This window comes from Salvelinus sp. IW2-2015, linkage group LG18 (assembly GCF_002910315.2).
Source record: "Salvelinus sp. IW2-2015 linkage group LG18, ASM291031v2, whole genome shotgun sequence".
Classification (NCBI taxonomy): Eukaryota; Metazoa; Chordata; class Actinopteri; order Salmoniformes; family Salmonidae; genus Salvelinus; species Salvelinus sp. IW2-2015.
In genome coordinates, this window is record NC_036858.1 from 55,931,649 (window position 1) to 55,943,995 (window position 12,347).

The window sequence follows — 12,347 nt, forward strand, 5'->3', positions numbered from 1 at the left end:
GAAGGATGCTAAGCAACGTAAACACACACTATAAATACAACTAACCCCCCTGCCCCACCCCACCACCACTGTCCAGCCCCCTCAAACTCCCCAAACTTGATTTATAAATACAATATGCAGAGAGCAAAGTGAAATGGCTTAGTCTTAGTTACTGATACTGATGTTTTTGTTAATAGGGATATATACGAATAAAATGTCATTTGATTGGTTGATTGATTTATTGGTTGATTGACAGATTTATTGGCACATGGATTTAACATCTTAAGTTTAGTGGCACAAATATTCCAAATATATATCAACAGATATGTCATAAATATCATGAAAATACAACTTTACCAGAGTACAATGGTACATATGAAACCACAACTTACTTTGCCACAGCTATGGTCTTGTACTATACCAATAATGAAAAACTGTACATTTGGCACAAACTGTATCAAATTAATCAATATTGTGCATAATAGGCAGTTACAAAAGTACATTGGAAGCATAAAAAATCATGCATATCAAACATGAGAGATACATTGTCTTAATTTAGGCAATCACTTCCTAGGTTCACTTTACGCAGTAATAAAGGGTGATTTGACCCTGTAAAGTCTGTCTACATACTGTCTACATATCTAAAACATAACATTAAGTACCTATGAAATGTTCACTTGAAACATCAATTGAGCAGCCATAGAGTCACAGATGCATCACATGACATGCATGAGTATAGTAGAATGGAGAATCATGGTCCACCGTGCAACTATCCTTTCTGCTCCGGGGTGAAGTTCCACTAAGTACAAATCTAGGATCAGCTTTCTACCCCAATCCTAACCTTAACCATTAGTGAGGAAAATGTAAAAAAGGCTGAAGATCAGAATCTAGGGGCAAATTCACCCTACTCCATCCTTCCTCTCCAATAATTTGGTTATTCCATCTTCATGACCAGTCCTGGTCTTCCCAAATCAGGGAGAACAAATCACCATACTTTACATTTTTTTTGTAATTTAGCAGACACTCTTATCCAGAGTAATTAGGGTTGTACTTGTTTTGCTAAAGGGTACAGCAACAGATTTTTCATCTAGTCAGCTCAGGGATTCAAACCAGCAACCTTTTGGTTACTGGCTCAACACTCTTTTAACTGCTAGGCTACCTGCCAGTCTTTGTAGGCCACTCTAGTCCTTACAGATAGGATCTTACCAACAGTACGGATTGTCTTTCTAGGCCATTCTAGTCCTTCAGCTAAGCATCTGTTTTGGACAATGTGTGAGTCCTTCATACCCAACCACCTCTGACATCCCTCATCACTCTCTAGTAGTCTCTGTTCATTTCCTCTTCATTCAAACTTTAAATTGTTCAAACTTCTATTTAACAGTCCCTATCTCCCTCAGGGCTCAGACCACACAGAGTCCATGGTTGGACATGAGGGCCGTCTGACTCTCCCTCCTCCGGTCCTTCTTCCGCCCCAGCCGAACCCTCCAACAGACGGCACTGGACCCCAGCAGAGCCAGCCCGGCCGACAGCAGAACCAGCCCCAGCACCGAGATGGTGGAGCCGTGTGAGTTGAACATGTACGCCACAGCAGTTACCACAATACCGGCAATGAGGACCACCACGCCGAACGGCACTGTGCACCGGTAGCACGACATCTCCGCCCCACCTGTGGCCGCTGTCAGCTGCATCTCGTTGATTAACGGGACAGTCGTCACCACGACGCTACGGTCCTTCTTGTTGTTGTTGTTGTTGGATTTCTCTGTGGGGACTTTCTCAAAGGTTGATGTTGGCATTTTCATGCCACTTTTGGGGACTTTCGGTGAGTTTCTGCTGATGGGGTCGTCTGGCATAGAGATTTTGTTAGCTAGGAAAAGGTGGTCCATCTTAATTTTCAGTGGTCAACCTGTTGAGTCTGTCAATCAGTGTGGCATACAGAGAGAGAAAAATACATTTTAGTCATATTGAAAACAAAACAGAGAAAACCCTGACTACACCTTAAGGATTAGCACAAAAATAAAGGATGTCAGCAGTTCACAATTTACTGAATTACAGTGAGGTGAGGTATGTCTCTAAATTGAAGCCTGTTCCCATTGAAATGAAAGATCTCTGTGCCAATGTCTATGCCCTGGCAGTAATATTTCCACCGGATGCATTGTTGGCAGTTGGACGTGAGGCGTCGTCAGTGCGCAACATAACTGTCAAATTTCACAGAGAAAGGCAGCTAACATTACGACACCTCCGTGAAACTGGAGCCAGCCAATTTGATAAATAGTCCGCTCTAATGATGAAATAAATAATGTAGCCTAAAGCTATAAAAAAACACTATGACGTATCATCCCAGCTAGCACATTTGGTTCCTTGGAAGTTGTGGGAACGTATGGTTTTGGTTTCACATTGGTTGTGGGAATGAAGCCAAACGTTTCCTGACTGGTAAAACTGAACATTTTGCTTGCTCTGTGAAAATGTATTTGGAGGTTGCAAGGAGGTTCTGAGAACGTTTTACTCTGGAAGGTTCTAAGAAAGTTTTCCTGGGAGGTTTTATTAATGCTCTGACAATGTAAATGATAGGTTATTTGAAGGTAATTTAATAACATTCTGAGAACATTTTCTAAATATTTGTAAAGTTTTGTAATGGTTATTATTGAAAGTTTTCTTAACACTCTAAGAACGAAATGTAAAGGTTATTTCGAGGTTTTTGAATAACTTTCTAAAAACCTTCACTGAATGTTCCAATAAGACTTATTTGGGTAGGACATTCATTTGTTTAGGCATTAATCATGATACAGCATCATTGAGATTTGAACCTGTGTGCTCCTGTTCTCTGTCACCAGAATTTGTCCACTGCACCACCAGGGTAGAGTTAGGATGCTGTGTTTTTTTACGCATACAAAGCTGTTCATTTTAGTCTATTCAAACAGAACCCATTTCAAAGGAAACAATCACTCCATAAGATCAGGTGTGGCAAAATAGTAAGCACAGGCAACACACCTGAACACATTTAACCAAGATAAAGGATAGAGAGATTTTTGTTGATACTGAGAACAAAATATATATCTTTTTAAATAACAATCTTAGAACGTTTTCTGAACAATGCTAAAGTTTTCTTGTGTTTTTTTAGGGAAAGTTTTCTTTATTTTCTGAGAACGGAATTTAGAGACAATTGATGTGGATGTTGTTTTTTTTACATTCCTTTATTGCAAAGAACTGGCATAAAAGAGAACCATACATTCTCAGAAAGTTCTGAAAACATGGTTTAAATATAACTTTTTTTCATTAGTCCACTGTTGATACAGTCCCAAAATGCTTTGCATGTCAGCAGGCAAGTTTATCAGATATTGGACTTTCAAGAAGCAAAGAGTCATCATATGCTGCAAACGCAATAGTTATTTTGTGGATTTAGAACGTTCCCAGAATGTAGTAAAAATATGACATTAAATACAGTGGCTTGCAAAAGTATTCACCCCCTTGGCATTTTTCCTATTTTGTTGCCTTACAACCTGGAATTAAAATATNGGGTTGTATCATTTGATTTACACAATATGCCTACCACTTTGAAGATGCAAACAATTTTTTGTGTGAAACAAACAAGAAATAAGACCAACAAAAAAAACGAAAACTTGAGCGTGCATAACTATTCATCCCCCAAAGTCAATACTTTGTTAGAGCCACCTTTTGCAGCAATTACAGCTGCAAGTCTCTTGGGGTATGTCTCTATAAGCTTGGTACATCTAGCCACTGGGATTTTTGCCCATTCTTCAAGGCAAAACTGCTCCAGCTCCTTCAAGTTGGATGGGTTCCACTGGTGTACAGCAAACTTTGAGTCATACCACCGATTCTCAATTGGATTGAGATCTTGGCTTTGACTAGGCCATTCCAAGACATTTAAATGTTTCCCCTTATTAAACCACTCGAGTGTTGCTTTAGCAGTATGCTTAGGGTCATTGTCCTGCTGGAAGGTGAACCTCCGTCCCAGTCTCAAATCTCTGGAAGACTGAAACAGGTTTCCCTCAAGAATTTCCCTGTATTTAGCACCATCCATCATTCCTTAAATTCTGACCAGTTTCCCAGTCCCTGCTGATGAAAACCACCCCCACAGCATGATGCTGCCACCAACATGCTTCACTGTGGTGATGGTGATGAGAGGTGTTGGGTTTGCGCCAGACATAGTGTTTTTCTTGATGGCAAAAAAGCTCAATTTGTCTCATCTGACCAGAGTACCTAATTCCATATGTTTGGGGAGTCTCCCACATGCCTTTTGGCTTTTTTTCTGGCCACTCTACTGTAAAGCCCAGCTCTTAAAGTGGTCCTATGGACAGATTCTCCGCTGTGGAGCTTTGCAGCTCCTTCTGGGTTATCTTTGGTCTCTTTGTTGCCTCTCTGATTAATGCCCTCCTTGCCTGGTCCGTAAGTTTTGGTGAGCCGCCCTCTCTTGGCAGGTTTGTTGTAGTGCTATATTCTTTCCATTTTTAATAGTGGATTTAATGGTGCTCCGTGGGATGTTCAAAGTTTCTGATATTTTTTATAACCCAACCCTGATCTGTACTTCTCCACAAATTTGTCCGTGACCTGTTTTCGGAGCTCTTTTGTCTTCATAGTGGTGCTTGCTTGGTGGTGCCCCTTGCTTAGTGGTGTTGCAGACTTGGGGGCCTTTCAGAACAGGTGTATATTTACTGAGATCATGTGACAGATCATGTGACACTTAGATTGCACACAGGTGGACTTTATTTAAATAAGTATGTGACTTCTGAAGGTAATTGGTTGCACCAGATCTTATTTAGGGGCTTCATAGCAAAGGGGGTGAATACATATGCATGCACCACTTTTTTTTTAACAAGTTTTGTTTTCATTTCACTTCACCAATTTGGACTATTTTGTGTATGTTCATTATATGGAATCCAAATAAAAATCTATTTAAATTACAGGTTGTAATGCAACAAAATATAAAAAACGCCAAGGGGAATGAATACCTTTGCAAGGCACTGTAGAACTTGTGTGGAATGTTCTGTGGAAGTACTGAAATCCCCACAGAAGAACGTTGTTTCTTAAAGTTCTCTGAACAATTTGAGAATGTGACTTTAAGGCCAGGCACAAGGGTGGGCAACTCCAGTCCTCGAGGGCCTGATTGGTGTCACACTTTTTCTCCATCTCTAGCAAACACAGCTGATTAATCCAATTGCATTCTAATCTGAAGATCATGATTAGGTGATTATTGGAGTCAGGTGTGTTAGCTGGGGCTGGGACAAAACTGTGACACCAATCAGGCCCTGGAAGACTGGAATTGCTCACTCCTGCGGCGGGACGACCCCCTAAAATAAAATGAAACTTTTACAAGTTGAATGTAGACATTAATAAAATACTTTTTTGTATTACAATTTTTCTTTAATACTTAATAAAAAATTTGGCGATATCGAATTATATATGCACATATTTACATACTACGCAAATATATACTTCTGGATACTAGATGAAGTCACCATAAATATGTTGGTTTAATGTTGTTAAAACACTCCAGGATCAGACTTTTCCAGAGCAGATTGTGGATAAATACTTTGTTTATCTTTCTATTTGTAAAATACTGAAGACATGTACAGTACCAGTCAAAAGTTTGGACACACCTACTCATTCAAGGATTTTCTTTATTTGTACTATTTTCTGCATTGCAGAATAATAGTGAAGACATCAAAACTATGAAATAACACAAATGGAATCATGTAGTAACCAATTTCTTTTTAACAAATCAAAATATATTTTATATTTGAGATTCTTCAAAGTATCTGCCCTTTGTCGAGGGCTCCCGAGTGACGCAGCAGTCTAAGACACTGCATCGCAGTACTAAAGGCGTCCCTACAGACCCTCGTTCGATTCCAGGCTGTATCACACCCGTGATTGGGAGTCCCAAAGAGCGGGACACAATTGGCCCTGCATTGTTATGGTTTGGCCGGGGTAGGCTGTCATTGTAAATAAGAATTTCTTCTTAACTTAATTGCCTAGTTAAATAAAGGTTAAATAAATAAAATAAATTGACTTGATGACAGCTTTGCACACTCTTGGCATTTTCTCCACCAGCTTCACCTGGAATGCTTTTCCAACAGTCTTGAAGGAGTTCCCACATATGCTGAGCACTTGTTGGCTGCTTTTCCTTCACTCTGCGGTCCAACTCATCCCATCTCAATTGGGTTGAGGTCGGTGATTGTGGAGGCCAGGTCTTCTGATGCAGCACACCATCACGCTCCTTCTTGGTCAAATAGCCKTTACACAGCATGGAGGTGGGTTGGGTCATTGTCCTGTTGAAAAACAAATGATAGTCCCACTAAGCGCAAACCAGATTGGATGGCGTATTGCTGCAGAATGCTGTGGTAGCCATGCTGGTTAAGTGTGCCTTGAATTCTAAATACATCACCATCAGTGTCATGAGCAAAGCGCCCCCACACCATCACACCTCCTCCTCCATGCTTCACTGTGGGAACAACACATGCACAGATCATCCTTTCACCTACTCTGCGTCACACAAAGACACAGCGGTTGGAACCAAACATCTCAAATTTGGACTCAGACCAGAAGACAGATTTCCACCGGTCTAATGTCCGTTGCTCGTGTTTCTTGGCCCAAGCAAGTCCGTTCTTCTTATTGGTGTACTTTAGTAGTGGTTTCCTTGCAGAAATTTGACCACGAAGGCCTGATTCACGCATTCTCCTCTGAACAGTTGATGTTGAGATGTGTCTATTTGGGCTGCAATTTCCGAGGCTGGAAACTCTCATGAACTTATTCTCTGCAGCAGAGTTAACATTTTCATCATAGCGTTTGATGGTTTTTGCGACTGCACTTGAAGAAACCTTAAAAGTTCTTGAAATTTTCCGCATTGAATGATTGACTGTCATTTCTCTTTGCTTATTTGAGCAGTTCTTACCATAATATGTGATTGACCGGCTCAAATCAGTCTCATGTAGTAAAATTTGAAATTGTGTTTTTCACATTGGATAAAAGTAGAGACTCAGAGCTACAAAATGGTATATCATACACTCCAGTTGAGGAACAATGCAAAAGTAATTTTGCTTTGAAAGTTGATGGTCTTTGAATTTTTTGGTACTACTACTGGAGAGCCCTTCTTTGTCTACACCCATTCAGCATCATTTACACCCTCTTAAGCTTTAGGCCCACCCATCTCTCTAAGGGTTGATCCGAGCATTCTGTACTAACAACAGCAGTCAAGCACCCAAGCTAACTTGCTAGCTACTTCCAGACACAAACACAAAGAGAGAGAACAGCTCACTGAACATTATTCGACCCTAGCAGAGCTGGTTAGGCTGTTGTTAGGCTGTTGGTGACTGCAACTGTGCTGTCAGATTGTCCATTCGTAAATTCAGAGGGTTTCTCTCCCGGAGCGTTCAGAGTGCACACTGGATGCTCTGGCCGATGAGTAGGGTTGATCCGAATGTTCTGTCCTCACAAAGGCAGTCAAGCACCCAAGCTAACTGGCTAACATTGGCTAGCTTGCTAGCTACTTCCAGACCCATAATGAGAGAACACCCCACTCTGACCATTTTACTCACCCTAGCAGAGCTGGTTATGCTGTTTTCATGTTATCCAGAGCGTTAGTGACTGTAACGGTGCTGCTGGCAACAATTTAATTACGTTTTTTTTGCCGACGTTTACTGACATGGGCCATATTCAACAGGTGTTGAGCGTTCGTAAATTCATCAGTTATTCTGCACTCTGGCACACTCAGACGAGAGTATTTTGTGAAGACATGGAGCTAGCTAGCTAGCTAGGTAAATAATGGACCTTAATCACAACTCATGACGATACTACCCTGCATTAATCTGCAGGTAGCTAACCAACCAGATTCAATGTTAGCTAGCTAACATTAGGCTACAACTAGTGTCTCTGAGATATGAATAATACGATCATACATGTAACGTTAGCTAGCTAGCCAGCCAGCTAATGTTAGCTAGCTAGCTAACAGTACACTTTAACTTGAAATGAAAATACTTTGTCAAAATCAGAAATGTGTAATATCTGAAAATGTAGCCAGCTAGACTATCTTACCCGTAAACATAATGGATGGACACGTCTACTGTCAGATGCCATGGTTGCCCTTAGTTTGAAGATGTAATCCGGAGACAGGTGTTTTCTCCATCTCCTTAGCTATAATACTCGAATTCCACTGATTTCAAAACTCGGTCCTCCAGAAAGTGGAGAGCATACACGTAACATTACCTAGCGAGCCAGCCAGCTCATGTTAGCTAGCTAACAGTTCGGCTTACGCACTTTTACTACGCGATACGTTTAAGATGGCGCCGGAGAAGAAGGCAGACTTTTTACGTGCCCCCAGCCGATTGAGTTTTTTTGTTTGTTTATTTGCGTTGTTTGTAACTTATTTTTTTACTTATTTTGTACATAATGTTGCCGCTATCGTCTCTTATGACCGAAAATAACTTCTAGACATCAGGACTGCGATTACTCACCATAGACTAGCAGAATACTTTTTTTCCTTTCACGACTGACGAGCCCGGCGCCAAAGATATACTGCTTCCTTGGGTTCAGGCCCCAATCCCCGTGATCTGTGTGAAGAGGAGGTGATGAAAGAGGGGCCGAAGGGCGAGCTGCCTTCTGAGAATTCGTAGGGAATCGAAAAACCACCACTTCTCTACATTCGGCTAGCAAACATGCAGTCCTTGGAGAATAAAATCGACGAGTTACGCGGAAGATTAATCGACCAGCAAGACATACAAAACTGTAACATCTTATGCTTCCCGGAGTCGCGGCTGAATGACGACAATATCAACATACAGCTGGCTGGTTATACGATGTACCGGCAGCATAGAACAGCGGCATCTGGTAAGACAAGTGGCGGCGGACTATGTATTTTTTGTACATAACAGCTGGTGCATGATATCTAAGGAAGTCTCGAGCTATTGCTAGCCTAAGGTAGAGTATCTCATGATAAGCTGTAGACCACACTATCTATCGAGAGTTTTCATCTGTATTCTTTGTAGCTGGTTACATACCCCCACAGTCAGAGGCTGGCATTAAGACAGCATTGAATGAGCTGTATTCCGCCATAAGCAAACAAGAAAACGCTCACCCAGAGGCGGCGCTCCTAGTAGCTGGAGACTTTAATGCAGGGAAACTTAAATCCATTTTACCAAATTTCTATCATCATGTTAAATGTTAAATTACATTTCATATGAGGAAATCAGTGAATTGAAATACATTCATTAGGCTCTAATCTATGGATTTCACATGACTAGTAATACAGATATGCATCTGCCTCACAATGGGCCTTGGGGGTCTCGTTGTGGTATTTTTGTGCATTCAAATTGTCAATCAATAAAATGCAATTGTCTTCTTTGTATGTAACTTATGCTTGCCCATACCATAACCCCACTGCCTCCATGGGGCACTCTGTTAACAATGTTGACAGCAGCAAACCGCTCGCCCACACAACGCCATACACATGGTCTGCGGTTGTGAGGCCGGTTGGACGTAGTGCCAAATTCTCTAAAACAACATTGGAGGCGGCTTATGCTAGAGAAATTAACATTAAATTCTCTACCAACAGCTCTGGTGGACATTCCTGCAATCAGCATGCCGATTGCATGCTCCCTCAAAACTTGAGACATCTGTGGTATTGTATTGTGTGACAAAATTGCATATTTTAGAGTGGCCTTTTATTGTCCCCAGCACAAGTTGCACCTGTGTAATGATCACACTGTTTAATCAGCTTCTTGATATGCCACACCTGTCAGGTGGATGGATTACCTTTGCAAACGATAAATGCTCACTAACAGCGATGTAAACTAATTTATGCACAAAATTTGACAGGAATAAGCTTTTTGTGTATATGGAATATTTCTGCGATCTTTTATTTCAGCTCATGAAACATGGGACCAATAGTTGCGTTTATAATTTTGATAAGTGTAAAATAAAATGTTTACAGCATATCAACAATTTCCTCTGGCCACGTCTGGAGAATATATCTAAGGATAACGACACAAAATGTGATAAATGTAGATGCTTCTGAAGCTGAGAATAATGAGTTGGGAAGAGTCTGACTTTTGGCAAATGTCAGTTAAAGACAAGTACACTGAATGAAAACTACAAAATGACAAAAGCCTATTTAAACCCAATCACCATCTCTTCAAAGTAAGTTACTAAATGTAGTACAGTTTGTAACATTGTCTATGAAATGGTTTTTGAAATTATGTGTACAGTAATTCAATGTAGTGAACTTTTAAATTATTGATGTATGTCCATTTTAAAGTGGTAGAAATTCATTAAAATGTTGATGACTTTAGTATGATAAACTAAAGAAAATATAAATTGTTGACATTTTTATGTTTACTTTTTGAAAATACTAATATTAATGAACAAAAATAGCAAAAAATCAAAACATTTATAGGTAGATTCAAAAATGTAATTTCAGCCTGTGATGCCTGGCCTAAAATAGAAGCATGTAGGAAACGTTATGCTGAAGTACTGAAATTACCACAGAAGAACGTTGTTTCTTAATGTTCTCGGAACAATTTAAGAACATGATTTTAAAAAGAACCACAAAGAAACCGGTAGGAAGCGTTATGCTGAAGTACTGAAATTCCCACAGAACATGACCAAAAATCGAATTAAATGTAAACCATGTTTGAACCTTCAGGAAATGTTCTGTTAAAGGGAAAATCTGCAGTTGCTACATCAACTTTTGGAATTCTAAATGAATGATATGTATCCATTGATTCTTGAATAACATAACTTATAAATGCCTAATGAGCTTAGTTCAACTGTCGTGCCCCATCAGAACCCAACATATTTGCTTGTTTTACTGCAATGTTTGTAAATAAAGAAATAAAGCACCATATAGCCTCAAAACATGGTTAAAACTATAATTTGGATATCATGGATGGTCAGTTCTTGCATCCATAGCGTAGTCTATGATTTTGCAAGGATTTTGTGATATTTGCGGGCAAATAAGCTTGATTTTGCTACAGCAATTCTGACATTTTCCATTGGCAATATGCAAGGAATATACGAGGAAAATATTTGTTGACGTGTGGCTTGATTGAACCATATTATGCAGTAAATGTGCGGTGACTGGTTGAAACTATCAGCCCTCTTTTTGTATTGCTGTTATTGGTCAGTTTTATGCAATAATATTGCGATTATTTGACTGTTTTATGTGGAAATAGTGTGGTGATTGGTCAAATTTGCACACCCTCGCAAAATATGCAGGGAATTGTTAATTTTACTAAACGTTTTGTAATTGCAGAATCTCAGAATCCTGGAGGAACTGTACTGTAAAGTAATTAAATACCAAGAAACGTATGTTTTTTTGTGTGCTGAGAATGTTCCAAAGCCAAGCAACTATCCTGCACCCTTCCCAGAAAGGTTGCATGTAAAATAACCATAGGACAACCATGCTCTCACCAAGCTCTAAGAAACCTATGGTTCTCAGAACGTTATGTGCTAGCTGGGATCTGTCATCAACTCTTCTCTGTCGATGTCAACTAGTATGCGATGCAATATTCGTTGGCCTAGGCGCGCGTGATGGAGATTATTTTGAAAGAAAAAAAACAATCTAATTACTCACCTTAAAATGCTGACTGATTCCATATTTTACACCTAATCCATGAATATATATTGTAGTTTCAGGAATATAGTATTCAGTGCCAATGATAACTGTGAATTTCACAATTTAGGTAAAATACATCAGTTGAATTTACTGTATTCTGGAGCTCTTCTCAGTCTTCTGAAACAGTACGTCTTTGTGGTAAGGGAATGCAACCGTCAGCCTATTCACTCTCATCTCGAGCTTGAAGTTGTATGTCATCCATTCGTTTTTTGTCCATTATCAGTTCGTGTTTTTTGTCCAAATACAGATAGAATATAGGACTATCCTGTTTAACTTTAGCACCAGCATATGAACATGTATCATATGCGCAGAGGTTTCCCCAGAATGAGATATATAGCCTACCACCGTTCATTCCACTCACTTCTTTTCTCTCTATACACTGTCCATGTATCGTGCAGGCATGTCTAGAAAGCTGTCTCTCTTTGCAATGATCTGGTCTACATCGTCTTGGAGAATCACGCAGGGGGAAGTCAATAGCTAAAGAGGGGAGTGTCTGTGAGACACGACTTTCCTCTCCCCCTCACCTACTGAACGAGCAAGGAAACGTTTAACCCTTTCCACCCTTAACCCTTATTTTCAAGTATACAGCAAACACAATTGCGTTGTCTTTATGACCATAGCGTCACATCTGATTCTGTATTCAAACAAAAATTCAATTCGTTTTTGATTATTTTCGTTTTTGATTAGTTTTTGATTATTGTAGTGTATATAATAACATAATTGCAAAATTCATCTGACTACTGTT

General features: G+C 39.9%; 1 protein-coding gene across 2 annotated transcripts; it reads right to left on the minus strand.

The window, feature by feature from the left end:
* Positions 1 to 205: 205 nt before the first annotated feature.
* On the minus strand, positions 206 to 12,098 carry LOC111977353 (transmembrane protein 100). 2 transcript variants are annotated; one of them, XM_024006738.3, is made up of 3 exons: positions 11,561 to 12,098; positions 8,445 to 8,540; positions 206 to 1,891 (listed from the first exon to the last, which is right to left on the minus strand). In XM_024006738.3, exon 3 carries the CDS (start codon positions 1,860 to 1,862, stop codon positions 1,380 to 1,382), a length of 483 nt encoding a protein of 160 aa, XP_023862506.1. In that variant the 5' UTR covers positions 1,863 to 1,891; positions 8,445 to 8,540; positions 11,561 to 12,098; the 3' UTR covers positions 206 to 1,379. The 2 variants fall into 2 exon arrangements, with proteins under 2 accessions (XP_023862506.1, XP_023862505.1); XM_024006737.3 differs by lacking the exon at positions 8,445 to 8,540 and having other exon boundaries at positions 11,561 to 12,096.
* Positions 12,099 to 12,347: the final 249 nt, after the last annotated feature.

Coding starts and splice junctions, on each gene's coding strand:
- LOC111977353 (XM_024006738.3), bottom strand. CDS start 1,862: ATGGACCACCTTTTCCTAGCTAACAAAATCTCTATGCCAGACGACCCC.